The 26,160-nt window shown below is 32.6% G+C and overlaps 1 protein-coding gene across 2 annotated transcripts in view; it reads left to right on the top strand.

The window, feature by feature from the left end:
- Positions 1-26,160, top strand: part of EDIL3 (EGF like repeats and discoidin domains 3) — a 472,512-nt gene that overhangs the window by 169,888 nt on the left and 276,464 nt on the right. Inside the window, exon 3 of one of the 2 annotated variants that reach the window (XM_004477129.4) lies at positions 11,980-12,009. The exons of the other annotated variant lie outside the window; for it this stretch is intronic. Within the exon in view, the coding sequence (XP_004477186.2) occupies positions 11,980-12,009 (30 nt within the window). The remainder of the gene's footprint in view (positions 1-11,979; positions 12,010-26,160) is intronic. 2 annotated transcript variants of the gene reach the window in all.

Raw genomic sequence — 26,160 nt, 5'->3', positions numbered from 1 at the left:
TTTCCAGTTTTTTAATATTTTTCCATTGTGAATTAAAATATAAATATATTGAAAAGGTTAACTTTTATAAATATATATATTTTTTAGCTCTCACTTTTTTCAAAATGAAAGAAAAATTTCTTTTGTAACAGAAATTAAAGATATCCTTAAGGGTTTTATTAGACTATTAAAAGTTGTTAGTTTCTAATATTATATATAAACAGGCCTCTATTTACCACAGTGACAAATAAATTAGTAAAAGAGTTAGGAAAAGTCAGCTTCCAAAAAAGCAGTGGCTTTGTATTTTTTGAAACCATTAAGGATATGGTATGGCCAACATGAAGTACATGAAGCCATTCTGATAAGACACAGATTTTTTATTCTTTTTATATTGATTATTTCAAAAGGACATGTATATCCTTTCACTTAAAACAGATCAACAATTTTTAAAAACTTGTTATTTTAACAGAAAGAAAATGAAACTCCAGTTTTGCATCAGAACACTATTTGGCAAATAAGTCCTAGTAGCACAGATCATAACAGACTGAGGTGGCATCCAACAGGTATCTCTGCTATGAAGTTACTGTTCATTATCAATATCAACTCATAGATTTCTACTTAATAATAGCTTCCTGGAATCAGCCTTTTACATTGAAATTCCTCAGTTTAGAAAATGTTTTCACAAACTTCTTACAACCTATAATTCCTTATATCCTCTTGTAAACATTTATAAATATTTAGATGAGTTACTTCACCTTAAGACTCATTTTACTTTTCAAATAAGCCTATCAAATTACAGTCAGCATCAAATGAAATTTACTTCCACAAACCCTTCTACAATCTCTCATATCCATTCAGGTCTTGTCCTACATATTCACACCCTGATTTTATGAAAGACAGCCATTTTATATTAGGACAAAACAGTCTACCTTAAACCAAGCTTCCACAAACCTAATTCTTTTATTATATCAATTTAAGTATCTTCTTACATTCCTTATTCTATTCTGTGAAAAACAGCCATTTTACTTTAGGATAAAACTACATTCCCTTCTTCAGCAAAGTATGTTGTGCACAGTTTATGTGCCTACAGACTTTATAATTTGTTACCAAGAAAACCTGTGAACTATTCGTATATCCTACAAAGCAAGTACTTTCAAAAGATGTTTGTAAAAACAATAATTTCATTAACTAAAAATCTATTATTTTTGTATCCTTAAAACTTTAGCAGACTTAATTTATTATCTTTTAAACCTGCGGAGATTACACACAAGTAAAATAAAATTCAAATAATGATAGTTTATGTAAGAAGTGTTTTCTCTTTTCTCTTCCTTCACAGGAGGTTAAAACCTCTTTATTTTCATAATACCTTAAAATTATAAATAACCTCAAAAATATATTGACTATCAGGCTCTGGAGAACATATTATTATTGCTTTATTTGTTGCAATTATAATTTAGAAGCACCTTTTTATAGTTTTCAAGTACTTTTTCTTTATTTACTGAAATTTGACCATTGGGTTATTAATTACTCTCATTCCATTGTTTATTGTACTAGTTAGATTACATCTGTAGTTCTGCTTTCACTCTTCTTGCTTATATTTTAAGACCTTGAAAATTTGAGTTTATCCAGAGGAGGTTAACAAAAATGATGACCATGATATGTGCTGTAATATATGAACTTAAATAGGGATGTTTTCTCAGTTAAGGGAGATTTAAATGGGAGATAAGATAGCTGTCTTCAAACATTTGATCTGCTGACAGGCCAAAGAAAGAGTCACATTAACCCATTGTTTTCAGAGGCTAGCTCTGGGAGGAGATGTGACGTTTTCCTTTGAGAAGTGAGTTCCCAAACATTAATTTGAAGCAATATCTAGATTTTGGGTTATCAGGTTGGACTAAGTGACCTTTCTTTTGGACTTCAAATACCATGTTTAAAAGTTGCCTACATCCTGTTTTCAGAAAAGTGTGTTTCCTAGATTGTTTCTTGAAGAGGTTGCAAGACTAGAAGTTAAGAGAACAGACACAATTTGAAAAGAACCTGCAATACAAGAAGAATGGGGCTTAGGCACTCCCTGAATAGCACTGCACTTTTATTCAGTTTCATTGTCTTAAAGTTATATCTATCCCCTTCTTTATCAGTTGAGTTCTTTAAAGACATTCCAATTAAGGAAAAATTTAGCCTAGGGAGACAAGTTTTGTAGATAGGGAAATTGCACTGTCAATGTCATTTGATTAACACCTGAATATGGACACTGACTCTTTTCTTTTAAAGAAGGTCCTAATGATTCTGAAAAGAAAGCATTTAATTTTAGCTCCTATTTTAACAGGCAGGAAAAAAAGTCCTCTATAGCAGTCATTAACTCACTGCTGAATAACTCACCAGCACTTTAGATTGTCTGAGCTCTGTACAGAGCTCTTTGGGTAGTGTTCTTGGGATGAATTCAAATACATGGAAAAAAATAATTCCCCTTGACCAAAGAGAAAGAGGTCTGTGGCAGTTTGAAATTATTTTATGACTCCCAAAAAGATATTAGGGCTTTTTATTGGACTACTCAGTGAGGTGTGACTTGGATTATTTCTCTGCCCCCTTGCTGGGTCTGATATAAAGGGAAAGAGAGAGAGACACAGAGACATATGATAAGGAAGCTGCCATATTTGATCCTGCCGTGTGAGAGAGGTTTCATTCACAGCTGAACTGCAAAGAGAGGAACCCTAGGGAGGCTGGAAGAGCTGAGGTCCAGAGAGAGAGAAAGAGAGAGAGAGAGAGAGAGAGGAAGCCTGGGAAGAGCAAGCCCTATGATAGGTGTGCCCACAGCTGCTTTAGGCAGAGACCTCAGCAGGGATTGGTGGCCATCTTGCTTTGCAAGGTGGCAACTGACTTTGGTGAGAAAACACCTCATATGTTGCCCTGATTTAGACTTATCACAGTCTTAGAACTGTAAAGCTTTTATCCTCAATAAATCCCTTTTTTAAAGGCCAACCCATTTCTGGTACTTTTCATTGGCAGCCCTTTGGCAAATTAAACAAGGAAGAACTGAATTAACTCACCTCTTTTTTGAGTTAGAAAAGGTCCAATATTTTTTGCCATATCTTTGCATTTTTAAGAGATATTTTAATTAAACCAATATGTGGATCTATATTTTGGGCACCAGAGTTGCAAAGTCATCATAAGATTTCTGAATTCCTCTTTGGAATATAAGCATTAAAAATGGAATGATATTTTACTAAAAGGCTTTTCACAAAACTCATAAGTGATAAAAATATGTTTTAAATAACTAACCATTTTGAAAACACACACATACATGTGTATTTATGCCAAGATTTTGTAATGAAGCAATTTCAATTAGTCACTGTATTATTAAAAAATACTAACGTTTTATATCATCTCTATCCCAGAAAGTGCAGAATATCTAGTATTCAGCCATAATCATCCCTTTTATCATGGGAGGCGGGCAAGTGCAGGGAAGAGAACTCTGTACCAGTCATTCTAAGTTTTCACTTGCTGAGGCACATAGCTCAGGCATTTCTTTTTCTCTGTGTCTTGTGCTATTTGGGCATTGTCAGTTTTACTTACTCTCTATTAATGGTCTGTATTGCAAGACAGTAAATTAAAAAGGAAGAAAGCACAAAAATAATCTTATCTTATAAATTTAAGAAGCATGTTATTAAAGATGGAATCCTGATCATATAAATGAGAATCACTTAAAAGCCTTACAAAAAGTAAATATTTTATGTTGTGTTTAGGGTCATGGACTCCTATTTATTTAATGAAATTTATTGATAATTTATTTTTGTTTTATGTCTCTACCATTATTCAAATAGAATTGGATTATTCACTGAAACATTATTTATAAGAGAGAAATGGTGGAATCCATTGGAATGTTATTAATTAGAGACTTAATTAATTAAATTATGGTACATCCATATAATGAAATACTATGCAGTACTGCCCATATTCACTGATTTTATTGAGAAAGAAAAATATGTGCAATATATTATCAAAACAGCAAGTTATAGAACAGCATGGATTGTATCATCCTGTTTTTTTTATTATATTGTAAATATATATTTAATTGTTAATATGCACATATTCCGGTGTTTAAATAAATTTTGTCAGTATTCCATTTGTCAGGAAATTTGTTGTTAATTTAGATCATTTAATAAAAATACTGCCGTTTTCTAATACAAACCTTAACCCATTGTAACAATGGATTTTTTTTCCCCAAAACTAAATCAAGTCTCTTCTGATATTAACATTTTATATGCATTGATTCTGTGATTTCTTTAAGTGAATATGGTCACTAAGATTTGTGCCAATATTGCTGATCTATCTATTACTTTTTAGTTTTTTTGTCCTTTTAGTTTTAACAGATTTGCTTTTTCAGATTAGCTCATTTGTCCATACCCTTGGAAATGAGATTGAAGTGAGTGTTTTCCACTACACAAATAAGGCAGGAATCCACAGAAGATAAGTTTGATGGTACCAGCTTCCCTGTCAAGTGCTGAGAAGCAAAATAATACAGGTTCTGGGGCCATTAGAAATGCATATGTGGTGAGCAGGTAATTTCAGCTTCCTGGCTTCACTCTTTACATTAAACATTCCATTGCAGAACTATCCCCTCTTTTCTGTCCTATATTAAATTTTCAAAATGATTATGATTTAATTTTATTGAAATTGATCATCTGAGGAATCATTTCTCTTAATTCTTATGTGCTTGTTCCTTTCTTTTTATTTTCCCATTAATTTTCTTAGGATACCTTATGCTTAATAATTTCAAATCCTCATTCTACATTTCTTACAATCATGTAAAAACAACCATTAAATTTTTAACTTGCATTCAATTTATTATTTCTAAATATGGACAGCTTTCCAAAAGTATTTCCTGAGTATCAGTAATGTAATCTGTACAAAATTAAAACATCACTGCTACCCTCAAAAGAAGCATACTGCCCCACTTGGTAAACAAGACTGGAAAATATTACGTGCTTTTTGTATAGTTCTGGCTTTAGGTAATAGTTTAAAAGCCAGTGTAAGGTATACCGATATGGATAACTATATAAATCTGGAGACCATAATAAAGAATTGAGAGTGGTGAAACTTGAATCCAATCACAAGGATGGGATGAATGTGGATAGGAAGGGCTGGCATATTGAATAAAGCAAGGCTGTTTGAGGGCAATTAAATAGACACATGAAATATTGAATTACAATCTAAGTCCCTTTGTGATGAAAAATCACCTAGTTTAATCTTTACTGTTTCCTTCAAGTAGGAAAATGTGTTCCAATTATGTCACCAAAGTCTCTTTAATACCAGCTGGGAATATGAATGTAGACTACTTGAGTCCTGTTACTTCAATTTCCCAATACCCTGGTTTAGTTTTATAAAACCGGTATTTTTTTTTTATATTTTTGCATGTTATTTTCATTCAGTGGCAAAAAGTGAAATGAAAACTTTCATTGAGTCTTTATTATTTTCCCCATTTGTACCTCTTTCTAAACTGAGACAGTCACAAATGCACTGCTATATCTGTTATTATGATTCATGGTATAAATTGCTCATAGTTACCCATGCAAGCGTGTATCACTACTTAATATATAAAGTGCACTTTGTGTTTCTGTTTTAATGAATATATTATTAATAAAGTATAGTTTGATGCCTTTTTTTGAGTTAGGATAGAAATCACAGATTCTATTTTTCATAAGCTGCTCAAATCGACATTAGAGCAACCATTGTTTTTCCTGTCCATTATTCTTTTTCCCCCCTACACCAAGGAAAAATTCTGATTTACATAATTAAAACAAAACATTGATGAAGGTGTAAGACTTTCTTATTTTTTTCTTAAGGCTTTCTTTTTGAAAATTCTAGTAGTAAAGCATAAGTAGATGAGATTTATAGGACAACATGGAGAATTGTGTTAAAAATCTCTCCATCTTTTCATTATTTATTTTGACTAATATTTGTTAGTCAATTCATCGTTATAGGGACTACTCTAAGAACTGGAGATATAATGCTAAGCAAAAATAAAAAAAAAAACCTTTGCCCTCATCTAACTCCTAGTTTAATGAGAGAGACTAATAAGTGCACAAATAAAAATATGCCTACAACCTACATACTAACTACATGTGTACATATATTTTGTTATCTATAATTCACTGTATGTAAATAGATGCTATCCTACAGATCTGACACTGAAGTTAAAATACATGTAAAAGACTGATAGAAGAGAAAAGAATTTGCAATTCTCTGGACATTTTCTATGCAAATACAATATCTGGTGTTCCTTACTTTGACCTAAATATTCTGTGATTCTGAGGGTATAAAACTGAATATGTTATATGCTGTCTGATATTTTTAGTCATGAGAGAGTAGCACTCATTTTCATAACTTCATTAGAATAAGTTGGTAATACCAACTTTTAAGTCCTGAGGCATGTCCATATTGAGACTTAGACTGAGAACAAACAAAACAAAAACCAAACGAAAACCATTCTGGTCTCTAAAGGTGTTTATTCTGCAAGTATTCCAGAACCAACTCCAAAACCTATTTTAACAACTGGGTTCACAAATTATCAAGTGATAGTTTACTCTTTTCTGGCTTAGTAGTATGCTGTTCTCTCTCTTTCTTGCTTTTTCTCTCACACACCCATATACCCACACACACTTACAGCATTTAGCATCTGCGCAAACATGAGTCATCATGTATCAATTTCATCATTGTTATTTTTGTATCATTGCAGTTGAAGAAAAACATTTTTAAATATTGTCAGAATATAAGAATACATATTTCCTGTTGCTGAGCATTATGGAAATAATGAATTACAAAGATCATTGCATGCTTGAGAAGCATATTTGATCCACAGTTAACTAAATTTATGATATAGCAACTAAAATGATCAAGTCAATATAAATTAATTAAAATCTTATGTACAACAGATTATTATAAGAAGTGCACTTTATATATTATATAATGATCTTTTCCTATTTGATGATAAATTACACAACTATACACATTTTTTTGAAAAGGTAGAACTTACAAGTTATAAAATTTATTTAAAACACCTGAGGATAAGGTAAATAAAATCAGAAGATATAAGAATTGTTGAGTCCATATAAAGGGACTCAAGTCTTTTTTCCAATGAAGAAATATCTGCATTTTAATATCATATGTATATCAGGGTTATATATGTAACCCGTTGGGTTTGGGTGGTTATTCTACTTCACAATTGATACCTTTGGAAATAAGGAGAAAGTGAGGACAGGAGAAAGGAAGTATGGATGGAGGGTCTGCATGAAGCCCTCCCCCCAAGTCACTTCCTGAACACGTACAATGCTGGGTTGTCTTGAAAAACAAAACAGTGATCAATTTAAAAATCAAGGGAATAGATTTGTTGCATCACAGTGTGGTGGTTAGCTCCCCGGCAAAACTAAAGCACTAAGTCCCAGCCGCCCTCAGAAAACACAGTCCGAGGCTGTATGCACTTCCAACCTCACCTGTCACACAGAAAATTAATTCCTTATGCATTTTAATACATCTTAAAAGGGAACAGCGAGACTGGTCAGGGCTGTGGAGCAATGCTGCTTAGTTGCAACAAGAAAAAGTCTATCTCAAAACTGATAAACAATAAAGAAGATTTATTTTTCCTCAGAAATGGATATCCAGAGGTAGGTGAGGAATCAGGGTTGATATGATTCAGTGGCTCAATGTTATCACCAAACACTGAATTTCTTTCTGTTCATCCTTTCTGTCTTTGAGCAGGTCAGCTTCATTCATATGCAGGCTTCCTTTATGGTTGCAAGGTGTCTACCACTTACTTCTAGGATTACAGGCTCCCTTGTCCACATTAAAGGAGAGAGAAGAGCCTACTTCTTGACACTGTCTCAGAAGAATGGGGATGTTTCCTATCCAAGAGGCCCCCTACAAACCTTTCCTTATACATCATTAATACAAAATGGGCAAATTTCTGGTACATGGATCAATAACTGTGACCAAGATATGGAAGTGATTTACTTAGTTCTGAGATACAGACCCTTTCTCTATGCCAAATAAAGATTCATCTTTCCCCAAGACATTAATGTAGGTCCCAATAAACCCAAAGACTTCACAAGAGAAAGAGCATTAAAAGCTGGTGAACATCCCAAAATCCTCAGGATTGAGGAATGAACTATGGACTGAAGTAGACTTACTAGTATTCTACTATAGACTTATTGTGATTCTAGCAATGGAAGAATTTATATCATTGATGTGGAGGTAGTGGCCACCGGAGGTTCTGAGGGCAGGAAGAGGGAAAAACAGGTATAATATGGGGCATTTTTGAGACCTGGAACTTGTCCTGATTGACATTGCAATGACAAAATTGTGCAGGAGAGAGTATAAAGTACAATGCAAACTATAATCCATGTTTGGTGGCAGTGCCCCAAAATGTGTTCATCAATTGTAATGAATGTACCACACTAATGAAAGATGTTGTTAATGTGGGAGGTATGGGGAGTGGGGCTTATGGGAATCCCCTCTATTTTTCAGGTAACATTTATGTAATTTATCTGTTAAAAAATAAAAAGTATATATTAAAAAAAAAAAACAACACCTGGTGAAGCAGCCACAGCTTCTTGAACACCTGCTAATCTGTTGTTGCATTTCTAACAACTGGAAGTAGGAATCTTTCCCAATGGAGCAAACTTTGATGGGGTAGAGCCATTATTTCTCAACATTCAGTGTTCATAGCAATCACCTGCAGAACTTTAAAAAAATATATAAACCTGGGAAAACACCCGAAATTCACATTCAGTAGATTTGGGCATTTTAGCAAACTCCCAAGATGATTGTTTTGGGTGATGGGAGCACCACACTTCTCGTAATTCTATTAACTATATTTCTTATTGTCCTCCTTTGCTATCATCACTGTAATTGCATTACATCTTTCTACATATTGACCAGGTAGAGCAATACATAGTTGTTTGTCAGTTTGTTTGTTCTTGATTTGCTTGGTGTATATGTTTATTTATAAAACTTTTTATTGTAGTAACATAATATATATTAGCATACATGTTTATAATCTCAAACTTTCTCATTTTCATTACATTTGAGCATACAATTCCATGATATTAATTACAATCACAATATTGTGCCACCATCACCAAAACTCATTACCCAGCCATTACACAAACTTTGTCATCACCTCTAGCAGAAGCAATAACTACCCATACTCCCCCTCTCCAGTCCCTGGTAACCTGTAATCTACTTTCTGGCTCTGAGAATTTGCATATTTTCATATACGTGAAGTCATACAATTTTTGTTCTTTTGTATCTGGCTAATTTAATTCAATGTGACATCTTTGGGATTCATCTGTATCATTGCATGTATCAGAACTTCATTTCTTTTACAGCTGAATAATATTCTATTGTCGGTATATACTACATTTTGTAATCCATTCATCTACTCATGGACACTTCGGTTGCTCCTATCTTTAGGCTATTTTGAATAATGCGTCCATGAACTTTGGTGTGTAAATTATCTGTTTGAGTCCCTGTTTTCCGTTCTTCTCGTTATATACCTAAAAGTGGGATTGGCTGGTTATACAATAATTCTATGTTCAACTTTCTCAGGAACTGCCAAACTTTTCTAGAGTGGCTGCATCATTTTATAATCATGCAATCAAAAATGTTGGAACAAGGGTTCCAATTTCTCTACATCTTCACCAAGACTTATTTTCTGTTGTTGTTTTTAATATCGCTTAGCTAAACTCTGTCAGATAAATTTTTTAGATGTTTTCTTTTCCCACTAATTTCACCATAATTTCAGTACAACCTTTTACACACAGCTCAGGTAGAGCAACACAGAGTTATTTGTCAGTGTGTTTATTTTTGTTGTGCTTGTCGTATGTGTTTTTTAAAATTATTTCCAGTATTGGAGGAAGCTGCAGGTGACACAGACTCAGATATTTTGTTATTCATATGGATTTACTGATTTCATGAATTCTAAGAAGCAAATCAGAAGAGTGAAAAATCATTTGGGTATTATGACAGTAGCTTCTGTGATATCTGTGTCCCTGAAAAGTCATTAAATAGGCCACCACTGCCCATTTTGTAGCTTCTTTTACTTCTGGGGTTCTCTAGCTGCCATGTGTTAATAGTTATATTTTGTTTGGTAATGCAATTAGCCTACAAAACTGTCTTTGTCACAGAGATATCTGAAACTGCAAATTAATACCTATCCTAACCCTTCTATTGAGGTGTATGTCTATTTAGTATGAATATTGGCTAATGACATCTACATATTACAAGGAATCACCATGGAGGAGATGTTATATATAACTGGAACTCTTCCATCTCATAGTTTGCTTTGTGAGTTGAGTTCACACATAAAGTAACCAGCTATTAATGCACTTTTTTTTTCCATTTTGAAATCTCCAAATTTTACTAAAACTCACCCCTCTAAGTTAGCACTTTTGTAAGTGCCTATGGTATTTTCCTAAAAGGGAATTCCTGGAAACTACCAACAGTTTTGCTCTTTGAACATTTTACATTATATTTTGGACATAATCAAGTGTCAAACTGTTTTTTAAATATTTATGTACCCCACGCCTTGCATGCCAACTGTTTGTTTGCTCTCTCCATTTCTTTATGTGCCAAGGAGACAAGCCAAATGGTGTGAGAGGAAAGTGCTTTCAGGACACAAAGTAAGCTTGTCTAATGTGTACTCTGTGCAGATGTAACCTTAACGGAAAAGAGGAGAAACCACTCCCTGGTTACACAGTGATACCTTGATTAAGGAATCAGCTGAGGACAAAGCTCCTTTATAAGCAGTTCAGCTGTGTAAATTTTTATTTTAAAACTTCATGTATCAAGTGAAATAGTACTGGCTTGTGTCATATAATTCAATGGTAATATTCTCAGAAGGCTGCTGTTGTACACAGAACAAAAATACCTCTTCACACAGTTTGTTTCTGCAATACAGTATAAAATTGAATAAGTGGATTCTAGGTAAAACTGTGAAGTTACTTCAGATAAATTATTTTTTTCATTCTCCTAACTGCTATTTTCTCTCCTCCACATGTATATAGCATTAAGTTATTGCCCTCAGAGTCTTGCTCTCATTCTTCCCTTTAAAACAGGAATCAAAATGAGTCACTTTAATGAGTTACAGTAAATGGTACCTTATATTGACATTATGTTGATATGTAGTGGTTTTAGGTGGGGCTTTCTGAAATGCATCCAAGGTTATGAAATTGTTTTTGCATCTTGTGGCCCCTTATTGTAATATCATATTTATTCATATATGTTCTGCACAAGACTCATGACAGGATCACTTGGGGTTATTTTAAAAATGCATTTTTCTGTGTCCTCACTTCAGAATTACTGAATCTTGAGACACATGGTTCGTGTGAGTGAATATGGGTGTGTGTGCCTGAGAGAGACAGAGACAGAGAGAGAGAGACAGAGAGAGAGATCAGAACCTTCATGTTTAACCAGCACCAAAAATGATTCTGAATCTGAATCACTCTAAAGTTTAAGAACTACTAACTCCTATGTGTGCGTGTGCATGTGTGTGTCACTTCTACATCATGAAACACAAATTTTGACCATTGAAAATGCCTCTTGTTTCCTCTTTGCTTATAGAAAATTCTCATGAAATAGTAATGGTGGTTATCTTTTAAACAATATCGTTTATAATAATTTGCACTAGGTTAGTTAAGGCTAATCTTTTTTTGCAAATAGAAGGGAAAGTTACATCTAGACATTAGAATTGTCTTTCCTAATAAATACGTATTTCAAAGTATAAGAGTAAACAATCTTTAATATAAACAAAGTATCCATAATATTATCTAAAGTCAGATTTCTAATTTATGTGCATAATTGCAAATCAGGAGATAATAATCATTGTTTGGAAAGGTGAAACATGTTTATGTTAAATCTCAATTTCTTTTTCTTTTTCTCCCTCTCTCTCCCCTCCAACCTTACCCACCCCCTGTCCCCACTTTGCCTGTTTTCCTTCAATTATAGCACCAGATGAACAGGAGCCGACATCAGCAGGTAAAGTTCCTATGTTGTAAAAATTACGCCTATTTAATTTAATGCCCTTAATAATGGAGACACAACCTTTTCAAATGTATTTTTCAAGTTTCAGCCAGAAAACTGATAGGGTTTTACTTAACTACTTTTTTATTTCTTGAGCCCACTGTGCTGTGCCAGTCTAAATGGTGTTGTTTAAGAGTTTTGAGTAAAAAGAAAAAAAATTAAAATGAATTATTAAAGAAGAAAACAGTATAACATTTAAAAACTCTATTTTAGATATGTTTAGATCATTTTAGAGTAAAATAACTATTTAGATAAAAAATGTTCAATTGCATATAAGGAAACCAAAATAACTTCTTAGTAAGCAAAGAAGTTATTAAAATAACTTTAGAATGTGAAAATTATAACAAAAATAGTTATATATTGCACTTAGAGTTTACATTTGATAACAGTTAAAAGATAATTATTTTGCAATGGCCGTGAAATTGGCAACGTAGCAAGGTGTGGCTAGTGTGTGGAATGTAAAAGTATAGAACATTTAAACATTAAAGAACATGGAAAATTGAAAAATGAGAACATTGAGGAAAATAAAAATGAAATCCTCAAAATTGAGGAAAATGATAAAATACGCTTTCAGAAATATAATTCTTTGTATGAGTCAGGGTTCTCCAGAGCAACAGAACCTATATATATATATATATATATATATATACACACACACACGCAGAAATTTATTTTAAGGAATTGGCTCATGCGATTGTAGGGTTTGGCAAGTCCAAAATTTGTAGGGCAGGCTGCAAGTCTGGAAATGCAGAGAGGAGTTCATGTGGTAGTTTTGAAGCAGAATTTCTTCTTCTCCATGAAACCTCAGTGTTCGCTCTCAAGGCCTTCAGTTAATTGGATGAAAACCATTATTAAGGGTAATCTCATTTACTTAAATCAACTGATTGTAGATGTTAATTATATCTACAAATACCTTCAAAGCAACATCTCAACTAGGCTTTTGACCCATCAACCGGGCACCATAGCCTAGCCACACTGACACATAAAATTAACCATCACATCTTCTATAATAAAATTTCTGCATTATCAAATATATAACAGCACTGAATATGATGTTCATTTTAAGTTAAACGATAAAAACTATGTTGTTGCCTCAAATACTTTATTTTTAAAGTTTATTTTTACAGTTATAAAGTAATGATACTAAAACCTGCCTTCATGATGTTGTTTCTCATTGATAAACATGCAGGCATCAAGCACAGGCCTACAGTCTGAACTAAGTACCATAAAGCATAAACATGTATGGAAGGAATGGTATTTTCAACATGGCTTCATGGACAATGGGATGGGTCAAAGAGAAATCCTGGAGACTAATGACCTGATACAACTTTAAGAAGATAACAGGGAAGCACAGCTGATTTGATTGGCAGTCAGGAAAAGGCCTAGTCTAGGAGATCGGCACTGTCAAGTATTAGGGGTCAAGCCCTGACATGTAAGGGCTGTCAGAAGAGAAGAGACCACACCTCAGCTCCAGATTGATTATAACAAAGAATTGAAGCAAGAAGTTAGTCCTAAGAGTTAAGACCAGGAAAGTTAATATAAACAATGGGCAAAATTGAGCTGATTATGAGGGAGAAGGGAACTATAACTCAGTTGGTGAAACTCATACAAGGTTGAAAGTCCATTGAATTCATAGACAACTTATTTCCACTGGTACTCCTTGATTCCTATCTCTGCAGGCAACCCTCCAACCCACCCCCATCCCCCACAGCAGGGTAGGAATTTTTGGATAAGAGTAAGTTCAAAAGATTAAAAAAAAAAAATCAATGGAAGAAAATAAAACAGACATCTTGCAAATTTACTTGATAATCTCCAAGGTTATATTAATATAAATGCCATATCCATATTGCATGATACTCAACTGTAAGTGTTTCTGTAATGGAATCACAGATTCATATAACCTCTCAATTGATGTTTTACTTTCAGAATACTGTCGGATAGTTTATAACCTAATTTGGATGATAGGAATTCCCTCTCATTTTCACCCACTCCAGTCAATATTGTGTATCCTATTTTTGGAGTAACTTCATCACATAACTCAGTAGCAAACTCATTTGTTGTGAGTCTACAGTGCTTAGTTTCTGACTTCTTTATGTCTTGACTCAGTGGCCTTAATGTTTATAGGGTTGCCTAAAGACTCTATTTATCAACTTTAATTGGTTTTCTCTTTGACTGGGTATCAAATCTTGCCAGTTCCCATGCTTTTCTACCCCAATTCCTTATCATTCCACCTATAATTTTACAACCCTGCTCCAGACACACTTTGCTACAATGCCATTTTCTGAACCATTGCAAAAGAGTTATTATTTTTCACCGTGAATACTAATTGCAACCTAATATAAACTCTAAGTGCAGTGTAATCATTTTTGATGCAATTCACCATTCTAAAGTTATTTTAATAACTTGCTTTCTTATAAAGATTATAATCTTATAAAGATTCTTTTATTTTTCTTAATTGCTACTGATCATTTAATCTCTAAATACATTTACTCAAAAGTGGTCTAAACATCATAGAGTTTAAATTATGTTTTAAAAATAAACTTGCTTTTAGATATGAGCATGTTTTAGTTTTTATGTTTTAAAATGAAAGTTATACAACTATAACTTGTATAGTTAGTAGTACAAATATAAGAAAGTTTATCCCTGAATTATAACAAATATGTGACACTAATACAAGGTGGTAATAATAGGGTGGTATATGGGAAAAATATACCTAATATAAATTATGGATGTCAGATAGAACTATTATAATAATCATTCATCTTGTAACAAAGGCAACTTTACCGTTAAAAATTACACAATTATAAAAAAAAGTGCTATCCTCAATTGTAACAAATGTTCCACGCCAAGGCAAGGTGCTGATGGTAGGTTTGTGTATAGGAATCCTGTATTATATGCGTGATTGTACTGTAAACTCAGTGTCACTATTAAAAAATAAATAAATGCATAAAAATAAAAAAAATACATTTACTTTTAGATATGAGCAGATGTTTTAATTTTATTTTAGTATAGACTTTTTAGAGTCATAAAACAAGTAGGAGGTACTGGGGATTGAATTCATGACGTTGCACATGGGAAGCAGGAACTCAACCACTTGAGCTATATCTGCTCCCACAGATATACACTTAAGTAATATCTTAAACAATTTTACATACAGATTTTATTAACATTGAGAAAATTTGTCATGTAGTAAAGCAATCCCTCCTTTTATGTAGGCTGTTAATTGGAACCAAAAGTTTCCCTTCTTATTTATCAAAGTATATAAAAACAAGTATTATAGTGTATTTGTATTAAAACTTGACAAAATAATATGGGATTTGTAAAGAATTCATTTCATATAGAAAAGAATACCTGTGGAAAATGGATTGTGATTTTTTAGTTCTTTTTTGGTCACTCTTGCCTGAAATATTTTCTTAATGAGTTGGGTATTTATTTTTCTGTTCATGTGTCTTTTTCAGTAATATGTTTCAAAATGCATAGTCTTTACTTACAACTTCTCCACAATATATTTTAAAGCCATTGATATTCTCATTTATTACAGCTTTATCTCCCTCCATCTCAGTAGAAATTAAGCAGAATGATCTTTTCCAAGCTCAGACTTCATTCTGTGTTGCTCCTCTAATTTATCTTTCTTTCTTGTTATTTCTCCATTCTGTTTAAATTATTGAATAAATGTATCTTCTGTTTCTCTTAATCTGCCTTTCATGTGCTTCCACAATATAATTTACTAGATTCATACTTTTTCTTCAGATTCACAGAAAAATTTGGACAGTAACTACTTCAACTATAAATTTAATTTCTTTATTTTTAAAGTACCTAACTTTAATTTCTTTAAATTAAATAGTTTTAGTTCTCCTATTGGGAAATCTGCTATTCTTTGCAGTGCAATAATAGAAGAAATAATAAAGAAATGTTTTGTTTTTACTGTCAAATAGTCATAGACTTTAGTTTATTAGTTATAAATGTATGAATTATGCATTTAAAATGATTTTTTTAACAAGTATATACGTAATCTATCTAAATGTGAAGGTCTATAGTGGATATAACTACTGAATGATATTACTTATTAAATGTTTGCAATGTATGGATAATACACAGGTACACAGATTTGGATTAATTATAACATTCTGAACAGTCTTAATGTTCAGAACTATGTTTAAAGAAAAATGTTTTTTCCATCTCAAATAGCATATAGTACAAACAGATCAGAAATACAGATAATAGAGTTATGAGATAAAGAGATTTTAGATTGTGTTTTACTAGTATTATAATGCCACAAAGTGATACAGACTTTTCTTTTGACAACAAAAAAATATTTAATTTACCTTATATTCAGAGTTATTATAAAACTGCCATCATTAAAACACTCTGTTGCCGTATAACACTCTTACAATATTCTTACATTTATAAAAATTATAGTTTGTCTCATTTTTTCGTATTTGGTACTTTGCTTTGCAAATAGCAAGTGCTCAGTAAGTATTTTTGGAATTGATTTGTAGAAAGGATGCATATTACATCAAATCTGCATTTGTAAACATAGGGATATATACTCCCTACTTGAGTATGGAGCTACCACTGCGTATTCTTTTTCAGCTCAGAATATTTTGATGGGATGCATTAGCCTAAAGGAACATGTTTTGCAGCATCTGAGTTATGGTGGCAGTTTCACTTAACACCTGCCTCTATAACTATTTAGAGCTTCTTTTTATTTATCCTAGTTGAACCTTAAGTTCAAGTATTTAAACATCTTATTTCATTGGGTATAAAAACTCATCTGTGAACTATTCAAGAAAATTTTTCCAGCTAGGTTATAATATTCCAGAATATAAGTACAAACTAATGAGACTCATGTTTTAAAAACAGCTATAACAGATATGTATCTCCAAATGAGAACAGTCACCTTTACTAGTGATATATTTAATCTAATTATCCTGCTATTACTCAAATAATTTTTTGGAACTCTCTTTTAAAATTTCTTTGAGAATCTTTTTAGGCACTACAACATAAATTATTCCTTTATAATCTTAGACAGAACTGTGCTACAATAAATATTGGACTTGCTATAATAAATGTCAAAAACAAAGATTTTCAACCATTAATTTTGTGTGTATTTCTGTAATTCTTAAATACAGATAGGTTTATACCATTGAAATTAACAATTATATGAATATATGATCTCTTCTTTTGAAAAGGTGATCATATTATAGTAAGGTTAAATTTCAATAAATGATACTTTTTATTAAGTTAACTTCAGTGACTGCTTCTCCCATGTTGCACAAATTCTACTTTATCTTTTATTTAAATTCATAATGGGAATTGATCATTATAAGACCTGCTCTATGAATGATTACTGTGATGGATGTTGACTTCATAAACTGATTATCTTAAAATTCTATTTTCTGTTGTGCTCTTTTTAAGGCTAATTTAATTGGCCCAAGGTCAACTATCAAGAAATGGCTGCATGACCTAAAAGAGAAAAGTCAAGAGAAAATATATTTTTTTATTATTTTTAAATGCAATCTATACTGTAAGCAGCCATGATAATTAAAATAACTTTCCACATAGATAACTAAGTCTTTATCTTTGCCACACTTTGTTCCAGGTAGGATTTTAGGTAGACCCAAAATATATATTATTTCAGAATTTCAAAATACATGTTACTAGAAACATTTACATAACAAACAAAAACAAGAATGGGCAGTAATCTAATGAGGAGCAATAAAACTAATAAAGCTGGATTTGTCATTTTAAAAGACTTTGTATCTATTTCACAGAGATTATATAAAATGTGCAATAGACATAGCATTGAAAACCTTATAAAGTATTGGAGTACCCTTGAAGAACTTGACTTTTTAATGACAGATTCTGAACAGTAGGCTGTTCTCAACTTCTATCAATCACGGGTTGGAGAATTTGGTGGCAGTGCTGTAGCACTAAGCAATAGAATAACATGTATTTATTGAATATCCAGTTCACTGGGAAATAAGGTGGAAGAAATTCCGTTAAAATGTTTTCTTGACACATTTTTTACAGCAATCTACTGTTATTTTCTGCTCTATCCTTCAAGTTACTCAACAAGATCATTTCCCAGGGGTCATTTCCACTTCACAGTGAGACACTTGGCTCTTGTTACCTGAAACTGGAAAAAGCTTAGACCTGTGTTTACACACATTCTCATTCACCGTTTACCGCCATACACTTCCAGGGAAATTTTCCAAATGTCAAAAAAAAAAAAAAAAATTGCTGGTTTGATAAAAAGATTTATATGTAAAAGCTAGCACGTAATACAATTTAAAATAGTAATAAGTTCAAAGGTCCTTTATTTACTATAGTAAAGTTAAGCGTTCACTCCAAATTGCTAAAATGTAGTGTTTTGACAAGAGGTTTTTCTCATTTACTATAGAAAATATTTGTTTTCAACTCAAAACAGATAAACCATAGTGAGCTGATTTTACTTCAATAAATGATACAATTGCAAGGCAATAATGTAAAGTTTAATTTCACATTTTGCAATTCTGGTTTATTCTTTGCTCTTTACTCTGAGCAAAATAAATGTATTTAAATTTCTATACAGTGGAGCTCTATTTTTTATTTCTATGCTTTTACAAGTTAATGAATCCAGCATTAAAATTTTGAGAACATGTATAACATCACATAATTATAAAATTATGTTAAAATATTTAAGAAGAAATTTGTAAATAACATGTTGACTTCTTTAAAGTGAAAGAGAATTACCTAATAATGAGTCTATAATGGTGTTTACCTGTTTTCCACTCTCCAGATGTTCTTTAAACATGTATTTAAAATAAAAACATATACATTATTATAGTCACAGTCTAATTTTCTGCTCAAAACTCTTTTCTTAGAATATGTAGAGTTGCCACAGAATCAAAGGTAGTCCCATCATTATGAAATTGTATTGGCTGAGACTTTGAAGATATTTTTAGGCTTTCTGTTCTGCCTTACTGAATAAACTACTATTTCATTCTTATATATATATTTTAACAAATCAATTTTATTGATACATGTTAAAAAAGCATAAATCCATCCTAAATGTACAATCAGTGGTATTTGGTATAGTCACATGTTTGTGCATTCATCACTTCAGTCATTCTTAAAGCACTTACATTATTCCAGTAATAATAATTATAAACAAAAGACAAAACTCAACAACTTGCAATCTCTCTATACTTCCTATGCTGTACATAGCTGCTTTTCTTTTTCCTTCTTTCTAGTATATTTGTATTTATATTTTTAAAAACAGTCTTACATATGCAATATCGCCCAATTCATGTTTTATATGAGTTTTACTCTCTTATACAGTTCCATGTTGCAATTTTTAGTTTTCCTTCTAGTAATATACATGACCTTAGACTTTCCCTTTCAGCCACTCTCATGCCTGTACAATAACACTGCTAGTTACAAACACCATGACATGTTTTAACCATTTCTATTCAAATCCAAAGATTTTAAAACAACCTTTTTACCAATTCTGCACAGATTAACCCTCAGCTTTCCATTCTCTACATGCCTTGTATTTTCTGGTGACCTGTATTCTATTTATAACTCCATGAGTTCACACATGGAGTTCACACAGTATATTTAGTTCATAATAGCACAGTCATATAGTATTTGTCCTTTTGTTTCTGGCTTGCTTCACTCAACATGATGCCCTCCAGGCTCATCCATGTTGTCATATGCTTCACGTCTTCATTTCTTCTTATTGCTAAATAATATTCCATCGTATTTATACTCCACAATTTGTTTTTCCATTCATCGGTTGATGGATACTTGGGTAGTTTGTCTCTTTTGGGATCGTAAATAACGTCGCTATGAACATCAGTGTGCAGATGTCCGCCCGTATCTCTGCTGTCAGTTTCTCTGGGAATAATAGTATTAACAAGTCAAATGGTAACTCTGTATGCAATGTCCTTAGGAACTGCAAAACAGTCCTCCATAGCTGCTGTATCATTCTACATTCCCACCAACAGCAAATAAGTGTTCTTATCGCTCCACATCCTCTCCAACACTTGTAGTTTTTCCAACATTTTAATAGTGGCCATTTAATAGGTATGAAGTGATATCTCATTGTAGTTTTGATTTGCATTTCCCTAATTGCTAGTGATGAAAATTTTTCATGTGTTTTTTTCCCCTGCTATATCTTTTTCTTCTTTGGACAATCACCTTTTCAAGTCTTTTGGCCATTTTTAATTGGGTTGTTTGTCTTTTTATTGCTGAGCTGTATGATCTCTTCATATATCATGGGTATTAAACCCTTATTGGATATGCAATTTCCTAATATTTTCTACCATTGAGTTGGCTGCCTTTTCAACCTTTAGACAAAGTCCTTTGACATGCAAAAGTGTTTAATTTTGAGGAGATCCCATTTATCATTTTTTCTTTTGTTACTCATGCTTTGGGGTAAGGTTTAAGCAACTACTGCCTACCACAAGATCTTGAAGATATTTTCCTACATTTTCTTCTAAAAGTACCACAAGATCTTGAAGATATTTTCTTACATTTTCTTCTAAGAGTTTTATGGTTGTTGCTTTTATATTTAGGTCCTTGATCAATTTTGAGTTAATTTTTGTATAAGGTATGAAATAGGGGTCTTCATTCTTTCTTTTGGATATGGATATCCCGGTCTCCCAGCACCATTTGTTAAATCTATTGTTCTGGCCCAGCTGGACAGACTTGACCAGCTTGTCAAAAATCACTTGACTGTCAATGTGAAGGTCTATTTTTGAGTTCTTGATTTGGTTTCATTGGATAATTTGTCTCTTTATGCCAGTACCATGCTGGGTTTTTTTAAAGCACTGGAGCTAACTAATATTCTTTTAAGTCTAGAGGTGAGAGTCCTCCAACTTCATTCTTTTTTTAAAACATCTTTTTGCTATCCAGGACCCCTTATACTTTTATCCTTCCAAATAAATTTGATGATTGGTTTCTCCACTTCAACAAAAAGGCTGTTTCCATTTTTATTGGGATTGCATTGAATCTGTAAATCAGTTTGCATATAATTGACATCTTAATGATATTTAGTCTTCCAATCCTTGAACATGGAATGTCCTTCCATTTATTTAAGTCTTCTTTGGTTTCTTTTAGCAATGTTTTGTAATTTTCTGAATATAGTTCCTTTATGTCCTTTGTTAAATTTACTCCTAAATATTTGATTCTTTTAGTTGCTATTATAAATGGAATTTTTTTTTATTTCTTCCTCAGATTGCACATCAGTAGTGTATAAAAGCACTATTGATTTTTGCATATTAATTTTATATCCTGCCCCATTGATGAATTTGTCTATTAGTTCTAGAAGCTTTATTGTAGGTTTTTCAGGAGATTCTGGATATAGGATCATGTCATCAGCAAACAGTGAAAGTTTTACTTCTTCCTTTTTATTTCTTTATCTAGCCTAATTGCTCTAACTATAACCTCTGCCATAATATTGATTATCAGTGGTGACAATGGTCATCTTGTCTTGTTCCTGATCTCACTGCAAAAGCTTTCAGTCTTACCATTGAGTACAATGCTAGCTGTAGGTTTTTCATATATGCACTTTTCCAAAGTAAAAAACCTTCTTTCTATTCCTATTCTTTGGAATGTTTTTATCAAGAAAGGTGCTGTATTTTTGCCTTTTCTGCATCAATTGAGAGGATCATGTGATTTTTCTTCTTCAGTGTAGTGGTTTATTACACTAATTGATTTTCTTGTATTGAACTACCTTTAAATACCTGGGCTAAGATCCAATAATAGGGGTATATAATTATTTTAATGTGCCTTTGGATTCTGCTTGCAAGTATTCTGTTGAGAATTTTTGGATGTATATTCATTAGGGATATTGGTCTATAATTTTCTTTTTCTGTAGTATCTTTGCTGGGTTTGGTGTTAGGGTGATGTTGGCCTCATAGAATGAGTTTGGTAGCACTGTTTTCAGTTCAGTTTTTTGGATGAGCTTGAGCAAAATTGATATTAGATTGTTTTTGAATGATTGGTAATATTTACCTGTGAAGCCATCTGGTCCTAGGCTTTTTATCTTTGGGAGATTTTTGATGACTGATTCAATCTCTTCAATGTGATTGGATTGTTGAGGTCTTCTATTTCTTCTTGGGTCAGTGTAGGTGGTTTATTGTTACTAAGAATTTGTCCATCTTCTCTACATTGATAGTTTTTTAGCAAACAGTTGTTCATAGTAATCTCTTATGATCTCATTTCTGCAGGGTCAGAGGTAATGCCTCCCTCTCATTTCTGATTTTATTTATTTACTTTGCATCTTCTCTCTTTTTCTCTTTGTCAGTCTAGCTAAGGGTTTGTTGATTTTGTTAATCTTCTCAAAGAACCAACTTTTGGTTTTGTTTATTCTCTCTATTGTTTTTTGTTCTTGATTTCATTTATTTTTTCCCTGATCTTTTCTATTTCTTTCCTTCAGCTTGGTTTTGGATTAGTTTGCTATTCTTTTTCTAATTCTCCAGGTGTGCAGTTAGATCTTCAATTTTAGATCTTCATTTTTAATGCAAGCATTGAGGGCTATAAATTTCCCTCTCAGCACTGCCTTTGTAGTGTCCCATAAATTTTGATATATTGTGTTATCATTTTCATTCATCTTAAGATATTTGCTGAATTCTCTTGCAATTTCTTCTTTGGCATACTGAATTTATCTTATTTAATCTCCACCATTTATGAATTTACTTTTTCCATCTATTATTGATTTCCAGCTTCATTCTGTTATGATCAAAGAAAGTGTTTTGTATGTCAATCTTTTAAAATTTACTGATACTTCTCTTGTGACCCAACATATGGTCAAACTTGAAGTATCCATGGACACTTGAAAAGAAACTATATCCTGTGTCTTTGGGGTATAATGTACTATAGCCTTCTGTTAGGTCTAGTTCATTTATCGTAGTATTCAATTTCTCTATTTCTTTATTTATCATCTGCCCAGATGTTCTATCCAATACTGAAGTGGTGTATTTAAGTCTCCAACTATTATTGTGGAGATATGTATTTCTCCCTTCAAGTTGGCCATTGTATGCCTCATGTATCTTGGGTCACTCAGGTTAGATGCATAAATATTTAGTATAGCTATTTCTTGGTGAATTGACCCTTTTCCTAATATATAACGACCTTTTTCAGCTCTTATAACAGTTTCATGTTTGAAATCCGTTTTGTCTGATATTAGTATTGCTATTCCAGCTCTTTTTTGATAACTATTTGCATGGAATATCTTTTTCTAAACTTTCAATTTTAACTGGTTATGTCCTTACATCTGAGGTGGGTTTCTTGTAGACAGCACATAGACAGCTCATATTTTTTTATCCATTCTATCAGTCTGTGTCTTTTGATCAGGGAGTTTAATCCATTAACATTCAATATTATTACTGTAAAGGCATTGCTTACTTCATCCATTTTGTCATTTAGCTTTCTGTTGTCATATCACTCTACTGTCTGTCTGCTTACCCGTTAGCTAATAATCTCATTTCAAAACTCTTCTCCAAATCTCTCACCCTTGTTTTTTCCTTTAAGGCTGCAGCACTTCCTTCAGTATCTCTTGTAATTCTGGTCTTTTGGTAAAATATTCTATCAGTTTTTGTTTATCTGTGAAGACTTTGAACTCACCCCCACTTTTGAAGGGCAGTTTGGCTGGATACAGTATTCTTGGCTGGCTATTTTTCTCTTTCAGTACCTTAAATACATCATACCACTTTATTCTCCCCTCAGTGGTTTGTAATGAGAGGTCGGCACTTAATCTTATTGAGTTCCCCTTGTATATGATGCTTTGCTTTTCTCCTGTGGCTTTCAAAATCCTCTCTTCATCTCTGATATTTGCCATTCTGAATAGTAGATATCTATTCTATCAGAATAGGTCTATTCTGATTCACTCTGTTTGGGTGAGTTGATATTTATGTCTTTCGTAAGGGTTGGAAAGTTTTCAGTCATTAGTTCCTCACATATTCTTTCCTTCTTTTCCATTCTCTTCTCACTCTGTGACATCAATAACACGAATGTTTGTGCATTTCTCATTGTCTTTTGATCCCTGAAGTCTGTTCCTTCTTATCCATTCTCTTCTCTTTCTGTTCTCTTTTCTTTTTCAATTCAGATGTTCTGTCTTTGAATTTACTAATTCTGCCTTTGAGCAATTCAGATCTGCTCCTATGTGCCACTAATATATTTTTAATCTCATCCATCATGTCTTTCATTCCCATAAGCTCTGTTACTTTTCTATGCAAGCTTTCAGATTTTTCTTTATGCTCACCCAGTGTCTTCTTAACATCTTTTATCTCTTTAGTCATATTTTCTTTCAATTCTTTGAATTAATTTAGGAGAGTTTTATGATTATAATTGATTAATTTTCTTAAATCCTGTATCTCTTCAGGGTATGTGGTTTGTTCCTCTAACTAGGCTATCTCTTCCTCTTTCCTAGTATATATTGTTATTTTTTGCTGATGTCTAGGCATCTGAATATGCCGGTAAATTTACTCTGATGGCCAATTTCTCTCTCTTTCCCTGTGTTTTTTTTAAATTAATTTATTGAAGTATATCACTCATACATAAACATACATAAACAAGTGTATAATAATAATAGTATAATATATATAATAATATATAACATCATATAGGACTCTCATAACTCACCCTACCACCAATAACTTGCACCATTGTTAATTCTTTTTAACTAATGATTAAAGAGCATTGTCAAAATATTACTCTTAACCAAAGTATTTTTCCCCCAACTAACCCTATTATTATTAACTTTATAGCATTTATATATGAACATAGATAAACAATTATGTGTGTGGTAAAAGTTGTGCACTTACAAAGCAAACATGCATAATATCATGCAGGGGTCCCATACATCAATCCTCCACCAAGACCTTTCATTTTCATAAGACGTTTATTACAAATTGTGAAAGAATATTGTCAAAATCTTACTACTAATCGTAGTCCTTATCTTATATTTGGTGTGTTTTTCCTTCAACCCACCCTATTATTTTTTAAATATGTTTTTTATGACAAAAGTTGTAAACTTATAAAACAATCACGCACATTTGCAGAATTCCCAAACACCCCTCCATCAACACAGCACACTGTGGTGTATCATTTACTACAGATAAGATAATATCATCTCATTGTTACCATGTCGATAGTGTACATTAGGCTCAAATTTTCCATACTGCCTCATTATCAACACAGTACTTCTTTTGCATAGATGGAAGAATATTATATTATTACTACTAATCACAGTCCATAGGTCACTCCAGCTATATTTTTCACATGCTTCTCCACATTCCCAACATCCTGCAGTACGATGTACATTTGCTCTAGCTCACAAAGGACATTCTTGCATCTGTACCACCCACCACAACTCTCATCCACCTCTTGTTTTACTGTGCTATTCAGTTCATAGATTATTCTCTAGCATTCTGTCAATTGGCATTTACATCCCTAGACTACCGTTTTCGGACACATCCCCATTTATAAACTAGCTGTTACTCACTATTTGTTACCATCCCCTCTATACATTTCCATACTTTTACAGTAAAGCTAATTAAAACTTCTACATAAATTAAACATTAGTAGCCCACTCAGTCCTCCTCTTACCTCCTTTAAGAATCCACCACTTACCACCAGGTCTTGAAGATATTTTCCTACAATTTCTTGAAGATATTTTCCTACAATTTATGGTTCTTGCTTTTATTTTTAGATTTTTGATCCATTTTGAGTTAATTTTTGGGTAAGGTGTGAGACAGGGGTCCCCTTTCCTTCTTTTGGCTATGGATAGCCAGTTCTTTCAGTACCATTTGTTGAATGGAGTGTTCTGCCCGAGCTGTGTGAGCTTGATAGGCTAGTCAAAAATCTCTTGACCATACATGTGAGGGTCTGTTTCTGAACCATAAATTTAGTTCCATTGGTCTATGTATCTGTCTTTATGCCAGTACCATGCTGTTTTTACCACTATACCTAGGTTATATGATTTTAAGTCTAGGGATGAGGAAAACCTTTTTATGATGTTTCTGGCTTTTCAGGACCCCTTAATCTTCCAAATAAACTTGATGATCATGTTTTCTTTTCTTTTCTTTTTTAATGCTGGTGGAATTTTTATCAGGATTG

Source organism: Dasypus novemcinctus, chromosome 2 (assembly GCF_030445035.2).
Source record: "Dasypus novemcinctus isolate mDasNov1 chromosome 2, mDasNov1.1.hap2, whole genome shotgun sequence".
NCBI lineage: Eukaryota > Metazoa > Chordata > Mammalia > Cingulata > Dasypodidae > Dasypus > Dasypus novemcinctus.
The sequence above is the reverse complement of the archived record's forward strand: the minus strand, read 5'-3'. Positions and strand labels throughout refer to the sequence as shown.